Source organism: Sphaerodactylus townsendi, linkage group LG05, assembly GCF_021028975.2.
Source record: "Sphaerodactylus townsendi isolate TG3544 linkage group LG05, MPM_Stown_v2.3, whole genome shotgun sequence".
Lineage (NCBI taxonomy): Eukaryota > Metazoa > Chordata > Lepidosauria > Squamata > Sphaerodactylidae > Sphaerodactylus > Sphaerodactylus townsendi.
In genome coordinates this window covers 85,111,634-85,129,116 of record NC_059429.1, presented here as the reverse complement: position 1 = coordinate 85,129,116, position 17,483 = coordinate 85,111,634, and the positions used below count along the sequence as shown (strand labels likewise).

Sequence of the window (17,483 nt, the reverse complement as noted above, 5' to 3'; positions counted from 1 at the left end):
GGTCACCAGAGTTTCCAGCCCTTCTTCATCGAATGGAATACTCATGCACCTGAAGTTTCCAATACACAGTCTAATGTGAAAAACAGATTCCCCTCGCTCCCCACATGATTCTAGCAATTTCAAGGTCAGACAACTTGGAGAGTTGATGTGTCCCTTGGAGGAGAGAAAGGAAGTTCAAAATTGGAAAGTAAACCTTGATGATTTTGAGGCAGGCTACCTGGCTAATGAGAATTTAAAAAATGTAATGCAAATAAAAGAAAAAACTCTTATTTCAAACTTATTTTTGAGGTGCTCAAAATCTCAAGTACTGGACTGACAAATGTTCACCCTGCTGGATTTTTCACAGTGTAAAATTGTTCCCTGCCCAACTGACTTTCTCTTATTGCTGTTCAACCAACATCCCCCCCCCCCCACATCCTTTTTCAATCTCTTCTCTACAATCTATCACACCAATTAAGTTCTCTGCTATCATGAATTACTCAGCGGTTACTTTCTTAGTTTACAATACTTGCCCATAAAATCCTCCCACCACCTCCTACATCATGACAAATAAACAATACTTGTGTGATTCTCTCATGCCAACACCATCCTACACCAGCTACTTTCATTCTTGGCAGTGAGGAAATCTGGTGAAAAATGGGAGGTTTGTATTAGCAATGCAAACCATTCATATTGCTTGGACAAAAACAGAAGCAAGGCAGGTATGCCAGTACCTTGAGCCTCTCAGTTTTTAAATACAGTGCCACCTGTGGGAAAGGAAAAACCATTAGGTCAGGCATGAGGACCCACTTACCATACTTGATCTGAGCAATGTCCCCCACCACAATCTCAGCCACAGGGATTTGGATAACCTGCCCCTTGCGGATAACTGTGAACTTCTGCTCCTGTTCGATGCGGCTTTGGAGGCCCCGGAACTGCTTCTCTTTGCTCCAGTCATTGAAGGCTGTAACCAGCACCACAATGATAACTGAGAAGAGGATCGCTGCTCCTTCAATCCAGCCAGCCTGGGACTCACCCTCATCTTCTACTCCACCTGTTGCTTGCCCACACTCTGCAATGAGATGCGAAAGATTTCTTTTTCAATAATAACTTCACTTTTATAGTACACCTGTGCTTGAAACATTTCATAAAATGCAGTCAAACAGCATTACTATTCCAGACGTGTATATACTGTTTGTTATGTTTCCATCATTATGACAGGGAAGAAGATGACAAAGTCATAAAGACCTATAGACTATCAATGAAGAGAAGGAAGAAACATGGCTAGTTTCACGAGTGAAAGTATCTTTCTGTTATTATCCCTTGTAAGCAACAATTTCTATTATGTTATACTTTTTTTCTGAAATAAAGCCCCTTAAAACTATCCCAATGTGTGCAAACGTATATTTCTTTTCAGAGTTCAGTTTTATTTTTTTGTTTTTATACTGCAGTAGACCGTAATTGTGCTCTACTGAAATAAATACAAATAGCAAAAAAAAAAAAAAGAAGTACATAAGGGGTGGTTATATACAACACTTGTTGTACGGAAGTGCAACTGCACTCTTGTGACACAAAACAAAATGTAACGACTACTCCAGTAAGATTGTCCACCATTGTTAAAGCTTTTTTATTGCACACATTCCTTAATGCAACCCACAAGAACTTTATCTTTCAGTATGAGTTCTGCTCCATTATATATGTCTGTTATATAGAAAAAATCCAGAAAGAAATTTGTCAAAGGAGGATTTCAAAAGCATCTCCAGATATTTTTATAGTGAACCCTATTAAGGAGAGCAAAGGTACACTGCACCAGAATTGCAAAGTGAACAAGGGTGGAAGGGATATATATTAATAAGATTTAAGGTTTTTATTTACTTTAGTACCTATTACAATATTTTACCAAGTACCAATTAAGCCTTGAGGAAACTGTCAACCTGTGCATGAAAACAATTAATCCACTGAGTGGAGAATGCTCAGGAGGAATTTGCTCAGAAGGGTTAGAATCTTTTCCATCACTTCCAAATAAATTCTTCATTTTTTCATTCCCACATTTTCTTTATCTCAGTCTGATTCCAGTTAAATTAATGAACTTAGGCTGCTATGCTTTGTTTAGGATTACTCAGTTCAGATATCACACAAACTATCAATGACTAGTGTGACCACCTGAATGGGGGCCATTCTACTCAATATAGTTAGCTAGGGTCTGTCAAACTAGAATTTGAAACCATGGTTTGATGTTGTTTATTAATCAGGTAAGTTTAATTATGGTTTCATGTTACATATGAATGTGAGCTTCCTGGCATGGCCCCTGGTGGTGCCCTTGCTGTAATGTAGACTACGGTGTCAGCTGAGTATCTGTGGAGGAGTCAGAGAAATATTAAAGAAATATTAAAGAAATATTAAAGAAATATTAAAATCAGTGTTTGTTGAAGCAAGCCATAATTTCAGTGGTCATCTATATCATGATTTCACAAACTATAGTTAAAATAAACTAAAGCTCTCTGCTATGACTGAACTGAGATATGGTTCTTGCTGTATTTTGAATGGCTTGAATATGACAGAAGTTCAGCAAGGTGCAACTCTTCTGACCTCACTAAAATGAAGAAAAGAGAGATGGATATTATAGCATCAGTTAAGATACAACACCAAACTCTATCAGTATAAGTCTTGAGCTCACACTCAACATATTATTATTATTGTAGATTTCACAACTGCCAGATCTTTAGCTGGTTGCTGGCTATTCATTACAATTCGAGCCTCACCTAAAGGCCTAGAAAGTTGTAATGTATTGGCATAGTATTTGTGCAGATCCCAGTAGGACTGCCTTCTGAATTTGACAGATGTTAATTTTGTCGATTTGAAGATGTTTCAAGTGCTGCCCTAGTGTTTTCGGGATGGCGCCCAGGGTGCTGATTACCACTGGAACGACCTCGGCTGGTTTGTGCCATAGACGCTGAAGCTCAATTTTCAAATTGTGGTATCTCGTGACCTTCTCGTATTCTTTCTCAGTGATTCTGTTGTCACTGGGTACTGCTATATCGATGATGATCACTTTCTTGTCCTCGATCACAGTGATGTCTGGTGTATTGTGTTTCAACACTTTGTCCGTTTGGATTAGAAAGTCCTACAGGATTTTGACCTTCTAATTTTCCATTACAGATATTTGCACATTCCTAATCCCTGCAGCCACAACAAGTAACAATAGTGGTAGTCTCCTGGGCAAGCACCAGGTCATTATTGACCCATGGGGTGACAGCACATCACAACATTTACTAGGCAGACTATGTTTATGGAGTGGTGTGCCATTGCCTTTCCCAGTCATCTACACTACCCCCAGCAAATTAGGTACTCATTTTACCAACCTCAGAAGGATGGATGCAAGAGTCTTAAGAATGTTTTAGATGATATAGTTAATTGGCTTCAGCTGATTAAACAGAATTAATTTTGAGTGTGTTTATTATGCGCAGGAGCTGCTTAAAATAATGCCACCTGAAAGCAGTTTTATCATACTTGTGGAGGTGTATATTCCAATTAAAGATATTAACAAATTTCATGACAAGTCTGGTTTGGTTCGGAAATTCATCTCCATATATGGGATGAATCTGTAGTTATCCTATTTCTCAGCTATGCAGAACCAATAAAAACACAGGTATCAAACAGACACCTGATTATTTGTCATTTGTGCTTAAGTGGCACAGAATTAGCATGTGATGCAAAAATAGCATCAAGAGTAAATAGAGCATCTCCCGAAAAGAAAAAATACATAACTAAAATGGTATTTCTGAACATGTGAGAAAATGAAAACAGGTAGAAATATACATATCTGCACATTCCTAATACCTGCAGCCACAACAAGTAACAGTAGTGGTAGTCTCCTGAGCAAGCACCAGGTCATTATTGACCGATGGGGTGGCAGCACATCACAACATTTACTAGGCAGACTATGTTTATGGAGTGGTGTGCCATTGCCTTTCCCAGTCATCTACATTACCCCCACCAAGTTAGGTACTCATTTTACCAACCTCAGAAGGATGGAATACTGAGTCAACCTTGAGCCGGCTACCTGAAAATGATTTAGGTCAGGATCAGACTCATGCTGTGAGCAGTGATTTGACTGCAGTGCTGCAGCTTACCACTCTGTGCCTCAAGGTTTTTACTGCAGCTTCAATAGGCAACTACCATTTATGATATGTGACACATGATTTGGATTCTCTTATAGCAAGCACCAGGTCATTATTGACCGATGGAGTGGCAGCACATCACAACATTTACTAGGTAGACTATGTTTATGGAGTGGTAAATGACCTGGAAGTAGGGGTGGGTAGTGTGATGGCCAAGTTTGCAGATGATACCAAATTATGTAGGGTGGTAAGAACCACAAAGGATTGCGAAGAGCTCCAAGCGGACCTTGATAAATTAGGTGAGTGGGCTAAGAAATGGCAAATGCAGTTCAATGTAGCTAAATGTAAAGTGATGCACATAGGGGCAAAAAATCCAAACTTCACATACACGCTACAGGAGTCAGTGCTATCAGTCACAGACCAGGAGAGGGATTTGGGCGTCTTAGCTGATAGTTCCATGGGAATGTCAACTCAATGCATGGCAGCTGTGAAAAAGGCAAACTCTATGCTGGGGATAATTAGGAAAGGAGTTGATAATAAAACTGCAAGGATTGGCATGCCCTTATATAAAGCAGTGGTGCGACCGCACTTGGAGTACTATGTGTGTTTGTTCACTTCTGAGTGCAAAGCACATCTCAAAAGGGATATCGAAGAGATAGAAAAAAAAGAGATGCAGAGAAAGGGCAACCTTGGATGATTGAAGGATTGGAGCACCTTCCCTTATGAGGAGGAGGCTGCAGCGTTTGGGACTCTTTAGTTTGGAGAGGAAGGCGTCTGAGGGGGGATATGATTGAAGTCTATAAAGATTATGCCGTAATGGGATTAGAAAATGTTGACAGAGAGAAATTTTTCTCTCTTTCTCCCTCACAATACTAGAACTAGGGGCATTCATTGAAAATGCTGGGGGGAAGAATTAGGACTAATAAAAGGAAACACTTCTTCACGCAACGTGTGATTGGTGTTTGGAATATGCTGCCACAGGAGGTGGTGATGGACACTAACCTGGATAGCTTTAAAAAGGGCTTGGACAGATTTATGGAGGAGAAGTCAATCTATGGCTACCAATCTTGATCCTCCTTGATCTCAGATTGCAAATGCCTTAGCAGACCAGGTGCTCGGGAGCAGCAGCAGCAGAAGGCCATTGCTTTCACATCCTGCATGTGAGCTCCCAAAGGCACCTGGTGGGCCACTGCGAGTAGCAGAATGCTGGACTAGATGGACTCTGGTCTGATCCAGCAGGCTAGTTCTTATGTTCTTATGTTCTTATAGCATTGGTTCTCAACCTGGGGGTCGGGACCCCTTTGAGGGTCAAACGACCCTTTCACAGGGGTTGCCTAAGACTCTCTGCATCAGTGTTCTCCATCTATAAAATGGATAAATGTTAGGGTTGGGGGTCACCACAACATGAGGAACTATATTAAAGGGTCGCGGCATTAGGAAGGTTGAGAACCACTGTCTTATAGCATTTCCAGGAGAGGAGTTAAGAACTACAGTGATACTGGGAAATATACTGAGATAGAACTTCCGCAGTCTAGCTCATATTTTCCCTTCAACAAAATGTCCTAGAGTGCTTTGCTGTGGACCAGGTTGGGTTGGGGGTGGTCTGGACTGATATTTACGAGAAATAAACAAAATGCAAATGAAAAGGGAGTGAATACTTTCTGTACTCCAAACTGCACCAATAATATTTGTATTGGGATATTCTCTGATCAGCTTCTGATCTGGGAGTATGATGAATATTGCTAAAGGCTCAGTGTAAAGATTCAGCAAAATGCTCATCTACACACCAGGCTGCAGCTGATGGAATTATAAGCATACTGTCAGGAACCCATGAGGACCTGCAAGGTGCATTTCCCTCTTCCCCACTATTTCCTTTTTTTCCTCCATGAAAGCCTCCATAACTTCTTCTCCCTTTCTTGACTCTTCTCTTTCCCATCCACAAGCCAACCTACCTTTACCTTCTCCTCATCTTTTCAACTCTACCCTACCTCTGCCCAGGAAAACTAGTGCATAGCTGCAAAGTGCCAGTTACCAGGGTGGGTCCAGTTACTCAGTGGAGAATTTGCAAGGACTTGCAAAGGCCACCCATTTTTCCACCTCAACTTCCCACTCTCTCTTCCCTTCCGCCTGGCAAACTGTATATCCTCAAGCTTCTCCACTTTCTTCCTACCTTCCACTAACATTTTTCATTTGCACCTACATCTTCAGCGATATTTATTTACTTCATTTATAGGCCACCTTTCTCCATAATGGGGAATCAAAGCACTTTATTCATTTTCTTCACCTCCATTTTATCCTCAGAACAACCCAGTCAACAGTGGCGGACTGGGAACGAAAACTCTAGGAAAGGCCTCCTCCAACACCCCACTCTACAAAGGAGAGAGGAAGAGAGAAAAAGGACTGTCTGAGTCTGACTCTTCCTCTCAAAGTGGGGATGGAAGGAGCGAGGAGGAGAAGGCAGTCTGCCAAATCAATTAGGGATATTAACAAGCCAGGTGCTACTTCCTTCACCTAAGACAGGCCTCAGCAGGCCAAGGGCTGCTTCCCTCACCCTTTGTAGGCTTGGCTGGGCTGATCTGGGCACGACCCTCTGCCTTGCCTTGTATGGGGTTTATTCAGGCAGAGCTGAGATTACCCTCTGCTTTGTGGAGGGCTTGGCTTTCATCATGTCTCACCTTGTTTGAACACTGCCATCTGCCTTGCCTTGGGCTCAGCTGGGCCAGGCACTACCTTCTGTGATGTCTCTGTGATGCTTCCCTTTGCCCCACCTAATGCCAGGCTCCATCATGTGTCTTGCCTTGCATAGGGCTTAGGTAGGCCAGGTGTTGCCATCTGCTTCATCCTGCCTTATATGGGGCTTTGCTGGGTCAGGTGGCTCCATCTGCCTTGCCTTGCCTGGGGTTCTGCCTGGGCACTACTGTTTGTTTTGCTTTATGTGAGGCTTGGGCAGGTGCCAGCTTCTGCCTTGCCTTGCTTGGGCTGAGCCAGGTTCCCTCACTGCACCCCACCCCCTCCAGCTTCTTGCATAGGGCTGTAGCAGGACAGGCTCTGTCCTGCCTCACCTCCAGCTGGCTAGGTTATCACTTCTCCTGTGTTCCACAGGGATTGGGCAGGTCAGGCTTAGCCCTTCCGTCAGAGGGATAACTGGCCCAGGTGTTTGAACGGAGGCAATCAGCCTGCTGGGAAGTATTCAGGTGCTCTTAATGGTCAGTCTTGGTCCTGTCTGTGAGGTAAGTGAGGCTGAGAAGATCTGCAAGTAGATTACTTGCAGAAAATCATGAGGGAACTTTAGAAATATCATCTGCCTTCTTCAGTTTTAAGAGATGATCTATTCTATTCAGCATTCTCTTTTCTCACTCTACTGTATGTATGGATGAGAATGCTGATAAGAAGACTACCAATGGCTTGAAACAATTTAGGCTGTCTGTTTTTAAAATTGTCCTCTTTGAGCATCTTGACTAAAAGGGAGTTAAGCACACATAGGTAGTGTAATTAAATGTGGTTGGACAGGTAAATTTTGCCAGCTAGATCTTTGAGTAACCAAGGTGCTTAGGCTGTTAGACCTTAATACATAAGGCTTCAATCCTAATGCATTTGGGAGTAAGTCCCACTGAAATGTACTTACAAAAAAGGAGAAAACAATAAGGCTATAAATATATGCATGTGACTTGAGAAGGAGACGACATCAGGAAGGTCTGAAGCCAGTTTTCACTTCTTGTGGATAAAATACAATTATATATTCTGTACCTTAAAAAAAGAATCTGGACAAACAAAATCAGAATACTGTAATTTGTCCAAATAATGCAAAGTGAGCAAATTTGCACAAGCTTTGTTCACTGTGTTATTTAATCTGTGATTCATTAAGGAGCAAATAATTATGCAGAGCACTGAAAATCTCCCTTGTGATCATGTAACTCTTATTACATGCTTCAGTCAAGGGTCAATCTATACAATACAATTTCTAGAGAACTGAGGCCAGGGACTTGCTTTTCCCTACACCACAGCGGTGAGCAGTGGCGTACTGCTAATGGAGACATGGGGTATCGCATGCTGTTCTGTCATGTGGAGGGGAGGCGCCAGGTGCCAGCCAGGTCTCTGAGCCCGGCCTCTCCCACAGCTCAGCGACCCAGCTGGCACCCAGTGATCCTCCTGTGCCAGGGCACCACTTGCCAACTGAGTTTTTTGCCATGGCTGCAGGACGGTTCCAACCCCTCCCCCCACTGGGATGCCAGCTCCTGCCTTCCCCAGGCTCTGGGTAGGGCAGGAGCCAGCCTGCAGGGTGGCAGGGGGCGGGACTCAGGTGGTGGGTGGCCCAGGAGTTCACTTGCTGCTATGGCACCTGTCCAAGCCCCGCCAGTCCAAGCCCTCCCCTCCCTGCTAGCTCCATGGCTCTCATAAGTGGGATGCAGGGAGCCAAGGGGGGCGGCAATGCCCACAGGCACAATTTAGCCCCAGTACAGAACTGGCTGTGAGGAGCTGCTTCTTAAAAGCCCACAGAAACCCAGTTCTGCTGAGGATCATGGTATGGAGGGTGGAGATGCCTGCAAAAAACCTCCCACTCGTACCACTTCACCAAATCTGCATGAACTCATGCCATGTTCTGTGCAGCATAGGGTCCCTGAGGGCTTTCAACGTGTTTCAGGGGTCAAATATCATATTATGTAGTTTGACATGGAAGTTCCACCCAGGATTGCCCACTTTTCCCAGCTATAAGGGCTAGAAACACAGCTTCTAAAAACTATGTGACAAATGCTAATATTGTTAACGGCTTGTAGTAGCTGTGGTTTTATACAATAATACAGATTCTTAATTAATTAGAAACCACTTTGGAAATTTTTCATAAATAAACAATGCTAGTATAACATAGCGGTCGGAGTGTCACATTACAATCTGGAAGACCCAGGTTTGAATCCCCATTTTTGTGCATTTGCAGAGGTAAGAAACAAACACAGGGCAGCCCATCCAAAAAAACTGTTATGGGAGAAGCTATTTTGCATCCCAGTTAATATTTGTGCGTTTGCATGGGTGGGAAAGCTTAACCCAGGCATCTGCATTCATGTATCATAAGTAATAATCTAGCTGCAATTCTAAGCAAGAGAAATGTGAGGAGCAAGAGAAGCATGCAAATCTTTAGCCAGGTCAAATGTACACTTTTTCCAGCTGTGGTTATGTGTCATGACTGAACAGAGGCCCATTATGCATTACCCACTTATCCTGCGACTGCTAGCTTTAGAGTGGGGTTTCCCTGCAGCTTTCTGCGCAAAGCATCTATCAGAGGTGATTCACCATTTTGGCCACCTGTGGTGGCCTTGCTTTTCCCAAGCATGCCCTTTGAAAACCCAATTGCTGAGAATCAGTCCCTGCAGAATCTCCTGCCAATAAGACCTTTCCTCGATTCCCCTCCCCACAACTATCACCTGTCCACCATTCCCTTGATTCTGCTACCTGCTGCCTTCGTATGTTTCTGTTTTGTTCAGCATTGCTTTGTTGCTTCATTTGCACTTTTTTTTAAAAAAAGAACCTAATATCTTAGCTGCCCAATCCTGCACCCGATACATTATATGCTTGAATACATATCTAACATTTCCCTAACTCAATGTTAATAACAAGGCACAATCAACTAATTTGTTAAGGGGACTTTGAGACCTTTAGGGCTCAGAGATCCTTTGATATAAGGCACGAAATTAAGAAGTAATATGTGCACTGGTACATTTTAGGTAACAAATTTAAAGAGCTGTCACAAATTGATATTTTAATAGAAGACATTTAAGAATGAGATGATAAGCTACACAGCAATAAAATACAGATGGCATTCACTCAAATGTCCTGAAGAATCTCAAAAAGATGAAATTATGGAACTGCTAAGTGTAGAAAATTAGCTTATGTGCCACAGTTTTGGAAGACAGCTGAAATTATTCCACAACGCATGTATGTGATTTAAAGGCTGTAAAGTTGCTGGTAGTAACATACAGAGTAGCAGTGCAATCCTAGAGGACTCCTAAAATGCCCATATAGCCACTAAAGCTCATTATTCTTGGAGGAGCTCTGAAGATTAGATCAAGATAGAGGAAGACAGCCAAGACAATGCAAACAAAAGAGTTTATGACATGGGGAGGAAGCCAACTTCAGGAATATACAGAGATGATACTGAGAATTCTGTTCCCTGTTTTTCAGAAGATGTCTTTGTATTTCAAGTTAGTACATCTGGCTACACTCTGAGACAGCAAAACTTTCCAGGATAGTCTCTACACAACTTTCCAGGACAGTCTCTAGACATAAGGGCATTGTGGATGGGTCCTCTCCCCACACATGGCCCATTACCATGTTTCCCAATGCTTTCTCATCACTGCTTCTTCTCAACACATTATTGTTCTGGGCAAAGCACAGGACTTCACTGCTAACAATACAACTATTACATTAATTTGGCAAGAGAGGGAGACAGAACTCTGGTATTACAGGCAAAGGACATGGCAAATATTAAGATGGTAGGGCAGACTGTGAACAGGATGTTCTTACAAAACTAGATGAGTTGGCAGTGAAATGTCAAATGAAATTCAGTGTGAAGAGGGCAAAGTAATGAGTACCAAAAACAACTATTTAATGTAAGTGTAGAATATTGGACTTTAAATTGCCTGTCAGAAAACTGAGTTTAGACTCACTCTACACAGGTGATGCACACAGCAGTTCCAATGTATCTAACCAGACAAATGGTAAGCAGAAAGATTAGGAACTATTAGGGAAGAAGAAAAGAAATCACACAAGAAAAAGCTGACTATGTCTATAAAGAAAAACCAAGTGTTCACAACCTGATTCCATGTGCTATTCATAGAGAAAAAGACACAATGGAACATAAAAATATTTTTGACAAAAGGAAACAAAAAGATACCGAAGGCAAGGGCAGATTCCATTATGAGGAAATGCTTTACAATCTTTACAATTTGCCAGCTATGGGATGTTATCACAGATGTGAATAAGGTACTTGTCTATTTTAATCAGTATCACAAGTTATGTATGATGATAATGCTTACATCTGATCTTGCTCCTAGGGCTATTTTCCTCCAAAATATAACCAAACACCACTTAATCTAACTAACAAATCTTGGATTCAATGGGCAGCTGATTTAATGTAATGAATTATTTCATGAATTGAAGATGTATAAAAGCTCATAGCATAACTGATAAAAATGTGTGAACAATATAAATACAAACTACCACTACCTGCTACAGTCATCTTGGCAATTCAAATTTTGGGGGAGGGAGGCTTAAACTTTGACTACACCATAGCTCCTGTTGTATCAAATCTAGCCACTGGCACACGCAGGTCATTGGACTGAGTTAACCATCATCTTACCCAACTTGGCAGTTCTCAATGATCAGCCATCAGGAAATAGTCACTCCTAAGCAATGCCATGTTAAGTTTGTCACAGATACCAGAAATAACAAGAAATGTCATCACAAAGAAACAAAAAAACAACAACAATAGGCTAAGGCTCAAATTGTTCCTGCCATAGGACACTATGGCATATTTTAGAAACAGCTGGGAGCAAAAATATATATAGCAGCACCTCATTTCTAAGCACACATCTATCACACTAACCACATTGTCTCAATATATTTATAATTCTTCATAGCTCTTTAAATATTTTGTTTCCTTTTGTCAAAAATATGTTTATGTTCTACTGTTCTGCTGGCAAATTTCAGCGATGATGTTTTATTAAGTTAGAAAATTTTATGTCATCTCTTCAGGAACTTGCCCAAGTAAGCTTACAAAATAAAACAGAAAATATTAAAATATATTAATTAAAACCCAGAATTAAAATCCTGCCCAGCATAAAACAGAACATAAGCACAGACCACATTGCTCTTAAATATTTCAAAGAAGGATCTTCATGCCTTCTTGCTATGCTTTTCATGACATTTGGTGAGTGAACAGCAACAACATTATTTCATGGCTTTCTTTAAATTATCTTCTTTCCAATCTCTGAAGTTTAACCATTGCTTATCTTAGCACATGGTCTACTTTCTCCCATGTCCAAAGTGTTCCTGGGACGTTTTTCTTGGAAGAAACAATTAGTACAAAATGCACCCTTGTATTGCCCAGCTTGGAGGAACCTAGAGCCATGCGTTTTGTACTGTTTGAGCTCTTAGGTATCATTTGCTCAAAGAAATATTGCCTAACACTTCTTCTTTAGCCTCTTGCTATTTATTCTCAGATGCTAAGAGCCTGTTTCCACCTTGAGCCAAAGCCAACAGAAAACTTCTTTTAAAATGAGGAAAACAACTATTGGACACAACACTATAGTTGGAGCATCTACAAGGGGACCTGCAAAAGCTCAGTGGTAGAAGAAGGCACTTCGTGAAGCTTCTTTTGGGACTCCAGAACTTGCCTATTTGCCATAGGTTTGACCCACTCAGATTTTAGTTGCTGCACAAAGAACTTCGAGAATGGAAAAACCATTCTGGAGTGGTATTTGAGAAAAAATTCTTACTCTCAATGTGCTTAGATTTACGCTCTGGTTTGTCAAGTTCCTCTGTTGGCTGATTGCCCTTTAAATCCAGAACAGCCAAGCTCTTAGAAAGAATATATAGAAAATTCTCTGTCAAAGAAGTAAAGGGACTATTCAGGGACTAGGATCTCTTCCTCCTCTTCTTCATCAGACAAGAACTCTTTCTTCTCTGAACTCGAAGTCACTGGCTTAAGATGGAGAAGGAGCCCTGTCTGGACTCATTCTTCTGAGCAGCCTTAGTTGACCATCTGCTAGCCCCCCCCCCCCCACCAAAGGATTTCTGGCACTGCAGTGTCCAGAACAGGCTGGAGAAGAGGGGCAACTAAGTCCCTGTGCTGATGGAAACTTTAACATCTCCTCCCTAATGTAAGCAGGCAGGTCAAGTGGGATGTTACTGGAAGGGCTGTTACTGGATTGGGGATCTGTTACTGGATTGCCTCTGCTTTCACTTTAAGAAGATCTTCTGTGCTGGTGGAAGGGTTCACTTTGAATGCCCCATGAGAGTAGGGGCTCCCTCTGGGTCCTCGGTGTCTGCTGCAGGTGCTGGAGGACAGAGGTGCTGGGCAATGTCCATTTTGTTTTTGCATGTCTTTTGGCACACTTTGCAGAGTTGCAGGGTGGCTGTGATGCAGCAACACTGGCTGAGGCAGAAGCAATCCATGGGTGCAAAGTGCTTGCCTGATTAGATACTTCTTTGGCTCCTGCTGTTATTGGAACCTCCACATTGTTCTCCGACAAGAAACCACCCTGCATAGCCTCAACTCTAGTTTGAAAGCCCAGAATCCTGCTTTCTTACAAGGATCCTATCTGAGCCCAGAGGCGGTCCTCTCATTGGGCAAAGTGGGCAGTTGCCCAGGGCGCCCCCTTGTGGGGGGTGCAAAAACTGCAGGTTCGTTTGTGGGATTTTTTTGTATTTTCAGTGTTTTTCCGTTTTTGGCCTGCAGAGGGTGCAGTTTTCAGGCTAGCAGCACAATTTCAGGGATGTTTCGGGAGACTCACCTGATGCTATCAGCCAGGTTTGGTTCAGGGAGTCCAAAGTTATGGACTCCCAAAGAGGGTGTCCCATCTCCATTGTTTCCAATGGGAGCTAATAGGAGATGGGGCTACACTTTTGAGAGTCGATAACTTTGGATCCCCTGAACCAAACTTCACCAAACCTGGGAGGTATCATCAGGAGAGTCTCTTACTGATACTACCCAGGTTTGGTCCAGGGGGCCCAAAGCTATGGACTCCCAAAGGGGGTGCCCCAACACCCATTGTTTCCAATGGGAGCTAACAGAAGATGGGGGTACACCTTTGAGGGTCCATAACTTTGGTCCCCCTGAACCAAACATCACCAAACCTGGATGGTATCATTAGGAGAGTCTCCTAAAGATACCCTGAAAGTTTGGTGCTGCTAGCTTAACAATTGCACCCCTGGCAGAAGGCACCCCCAAATTTCCCCAGATTTTCCTTTTAAATCCCCCCCCTTTGGCATGGATTTAAAGGGAGAATCTGAGGTCCCCAGTTTTAACATTGAAAGGGATGCTGTTTCAGGGTGGGGGAGAATCCACCCCAAAATAGCATCACTTTCAATGTTGTTTGAACTGGGAACGGTCCATTGGTACTTACCCTGAAGGGGCCTTCTCCTGGATGGCGATGAGGGCATCTTGGACGGGTGATTTCCAACCTATACTCAGGGAGGCAGGACTAAATGATGTCACTTCCTGTAATGGGTTGGACTCTCTCTCCTCGATCCCCAGAATCCGATTGGCTTAGCAGTAGAGTGAAATAGAGATCTCGGGATAAACAGGAGTAGTGACAACAACATAGAAAAATAACACAGAACATGGAATAATATACCTATAATGAACTCCAAGAAGACCTAACTTTTAACTATAATTCTAACCATAAAAGTGATGCTGTACAACGGAGACTATGACCTCAGGGAGGGCCAAGATGCCCTCATCGCCATCCAGGAGAAGGCCCCTTCAGGGTAAGTACCAATGGACTGTTCTCCTGGAGGCGATCTCGGGCATCTTGGATGGGACCTCCCCGAGCAGTGTCCCTTTACCGGGTGGGTGTCTAGTCTCCAAATATATGTTCTAGCACTCTGGTGCCAAAGGCTGTCTCGTTAGCTGACATGGTGTGTAATCTGTAGTGCCTAATGAAGGATGTGACAGAGGACCATGTTGCTGCCCTACATATGTCTTCTAGGGGAATGAGACGCCTGAATGCAGCATTGGCAGCTGCGGACCTTGTAGAATGAGCCGTGATGCCAGGAGGGACCGGAATGTTGGAGGCCCTATATGCCTCGGTGATGCAGCTTTTTAAAGTGTAACTGAGAGACGCCTTGGACATTCTGGCTCCGACGTTTGGCGGGTTAACATTGATGAAAAGGGACTCAGTCTTTCTGATAGATTCCGTGCGGATAATGAATGCCTTGAGTGTCCTCCTGATGTCAAGGTGATGTCAAGTCTTTCCTTGGGATGGGAAGGAGAAGGACAAAAAGTCGGAATAATGAGCTCCTGTTTGAGATGGAAGGCGGAGGCAACCTTCGGGATGAAAGTCGGGTCTAGACGCATGACCACTCTGTCTTTGTGGAAAATGCATAACTGAGAGTTGACTGAGAGAGCTTGAATTTCTGATATTCTCCTGGCGGTGGTGATGGTGATGAGAAACAGCAGTTTCATCCGTAACCATCGGAGACTGATGGATTGGATGGGTTCGAAGGGTGGCTTGGTAAGAGCTGACAGAACCGTGTTAAGCCTCCAGGCTGGGAACCTGTGCACTACCGGAGGTTGTTTCTGAGAGACACCTTTAAGAAATCTTAAAATGTCCGGGTGCCTGGTGACTGGTACCTCATGGATTGTAGGCCACACGGTAGCTAGGCCTGCTAGATATCTACGTAGCGTTGAACTCCTGAGGCCCTTCTCGAAGCCGTGCTGAAGGAATAAAAGTATGTCCGAGATGGAAGGATGGAGGGGTTCTATCTTACTCTTTTGAGCCCAAGAAACGAACTCCTTCCAGGAGGAATTGTATATGCGTGTAGTAGACGCTCTTCTGGATGCAATGATGGTGTCTATAACTGTGCCGGAATAACCTTTGGTCGCTAGTGCTTGGCGTTCAAGCGCCAGGCGGTCAGACAGAACCACCCTGGTTTGGGGTGGACGATGGGGCCTTGAGATAACATGTCTACGGGCGTGGGCAATCGAAGCGGTGGAGATCTTGCCAGTTGTAGAATTGAAGAGAACCATGGCCGTCTGGGCCACCATGGTGCTACCAAAATGACCTCGGCTTTCTCTAACCATATCTTTCTGAGTAGTCTTGGCAGAAGGGGGACTGGAGGGAATGCATATAGGAGCTCCTTCGGCCAGGGGGTGGTTAAGGCATCCATTCCCTGGGCCTTTTGATGGAAGTACCTGGTGAAGAAGCAAGGCAGTTGGGCGTTGAGTGCTGATGCGAACAAGTCCAGAGATGGATTCCTTAGCTCTAGAGTCAGCCTGTGGAAGATGTCGGGGTGTAGTTGCCACTCCGCTTCGACTACCAACTGCCGGCTCAGCCAGTCTGCTTGAGTATTGAGAGTTCCTTGAATGTGTTCCGCCGACAGCGATAGGAGATGAATCTCTGCCCAGGACAGAATTGTCGACGGGACCTGGACCCACCCTGATTGTTGATGTGGGCCTTGGCGGCAATGTTGTCCGTCCTGACCAGCAGGTGGCGGTCCTGGAGAAGGGGCTGGAAGTGCTGGAGGGATAGTAGAATGGCTCTCATCTCTAGGACATTGATTGGTAGCTTGGCCTGACTTATTGACCAAACACCCTGGGCGAAGTTCTGTTGTAATGACGCTCCCCACCCGCTGAGGCTGGCATCAGTGAAGATCTGCAGTCTGTGTGGATAGAGGTAAACTTTTCCTCATGAGAGGTTCTGTTGATGGGACCACCACCGAAGGCTGTTGCGGAGCTCAGTGGAGATCTGTAGGGAGCGGTCCCTCTTCTGCATGATGTGATACTGACAAGGTCGGAGGAACAGTTGTAGTGTCCGGGCATGAAACCTGCCCCATTGTAACATGTCTATGACAGAGATGAATAGTCCCATCAGTTTGGCAAGCTGCAGAAGAGAGACTCTGCTGGCTGGAAGGAAATTGAGTACGAGTTTTTGGATCTTGGAGATCTTGGCTGGAGGGATGAACAGGCGATTGAGTGAAGTGTCTATTATTGCCCCTAGGTCAGGGGTAGGGAACCTGCGGCTCTCCAGATGTTCAGGAACTACAATTCCCATCAGCCTCTGTCAGCATGGCCAATTGGCCATGCTGGTAGGGGCTGATGGGAATTGTAGTTCCTGAACATCTGGAGAGCCGCAGGTTCCCTACCCCTGCCCTAGGTGTTCCATCCATCTCGACGGGTTGAGAGAGCTCTTCTGCAAGTTTACCAAGAAGCCGTGTTGGCGAAGTGTGGTCATGAAGATGTCCAGGTCTTGAAGTGCTTGTTCTCTTGAGCTCGAACACACAAGGATATCGTCTAAATACGGGTGGATGTGAATTCCCCGTTCCCGTAGGGCCATGATGGGTGCTAGGAGTACCTTCGAGAAAACTCGGGGTGCGGTGGCGAGTCCAAACGGAAGAGATTTGTACTGGAAGTGGTCTGGTCCCACCGTGAACCGAAGAAATCGTCTGTGCAGGGGGTTGATAGGAATGTGCAGGTAGGCCTCCGTGAGGTCCAGTGATGTGAGGTAATCGTCCACGATGGATCGGAGGGTTTCCATCTTGAAACGACGTAGGCGAATGTGTCTGTTCACGTATCGAAGATTTAAGATGGCTCTCCAATCTCTGTTCCGCTTGGGAACGGTGAAGAAGTGTGAATAAACACCGCAGGAACGTTCCGAGATGGGTACAAGC

General features: G+C 44.0%; 1 protein-coding gene across 6 annotated transcripts in view; it reads right to left on the bottom strand.

Moving 5' to 3' along the window:
- ATP2B4 (ATPase plasma membrane Ca2+ transporting 4) overlaps positions 1–17,483 on the bottom strand; it is a 196,052-nt gene that overhangs the window by 48,157 nt on the left and 130,412 nt on the right. For all 6 annotated transcript variants that reach the window (XM_048496310.1, XM_048496304.1, XM_048496306.1 and 3 more), the window contains exon 4: positions 794–1,051. In XM_048496310.1, coding sequence (XP_048352267.1) covers positions 794–1,051 — 258 coding nt within the window. The remainder of the gene's footprint in view (positions 1–793; positions 1,052–17,483) is intronic.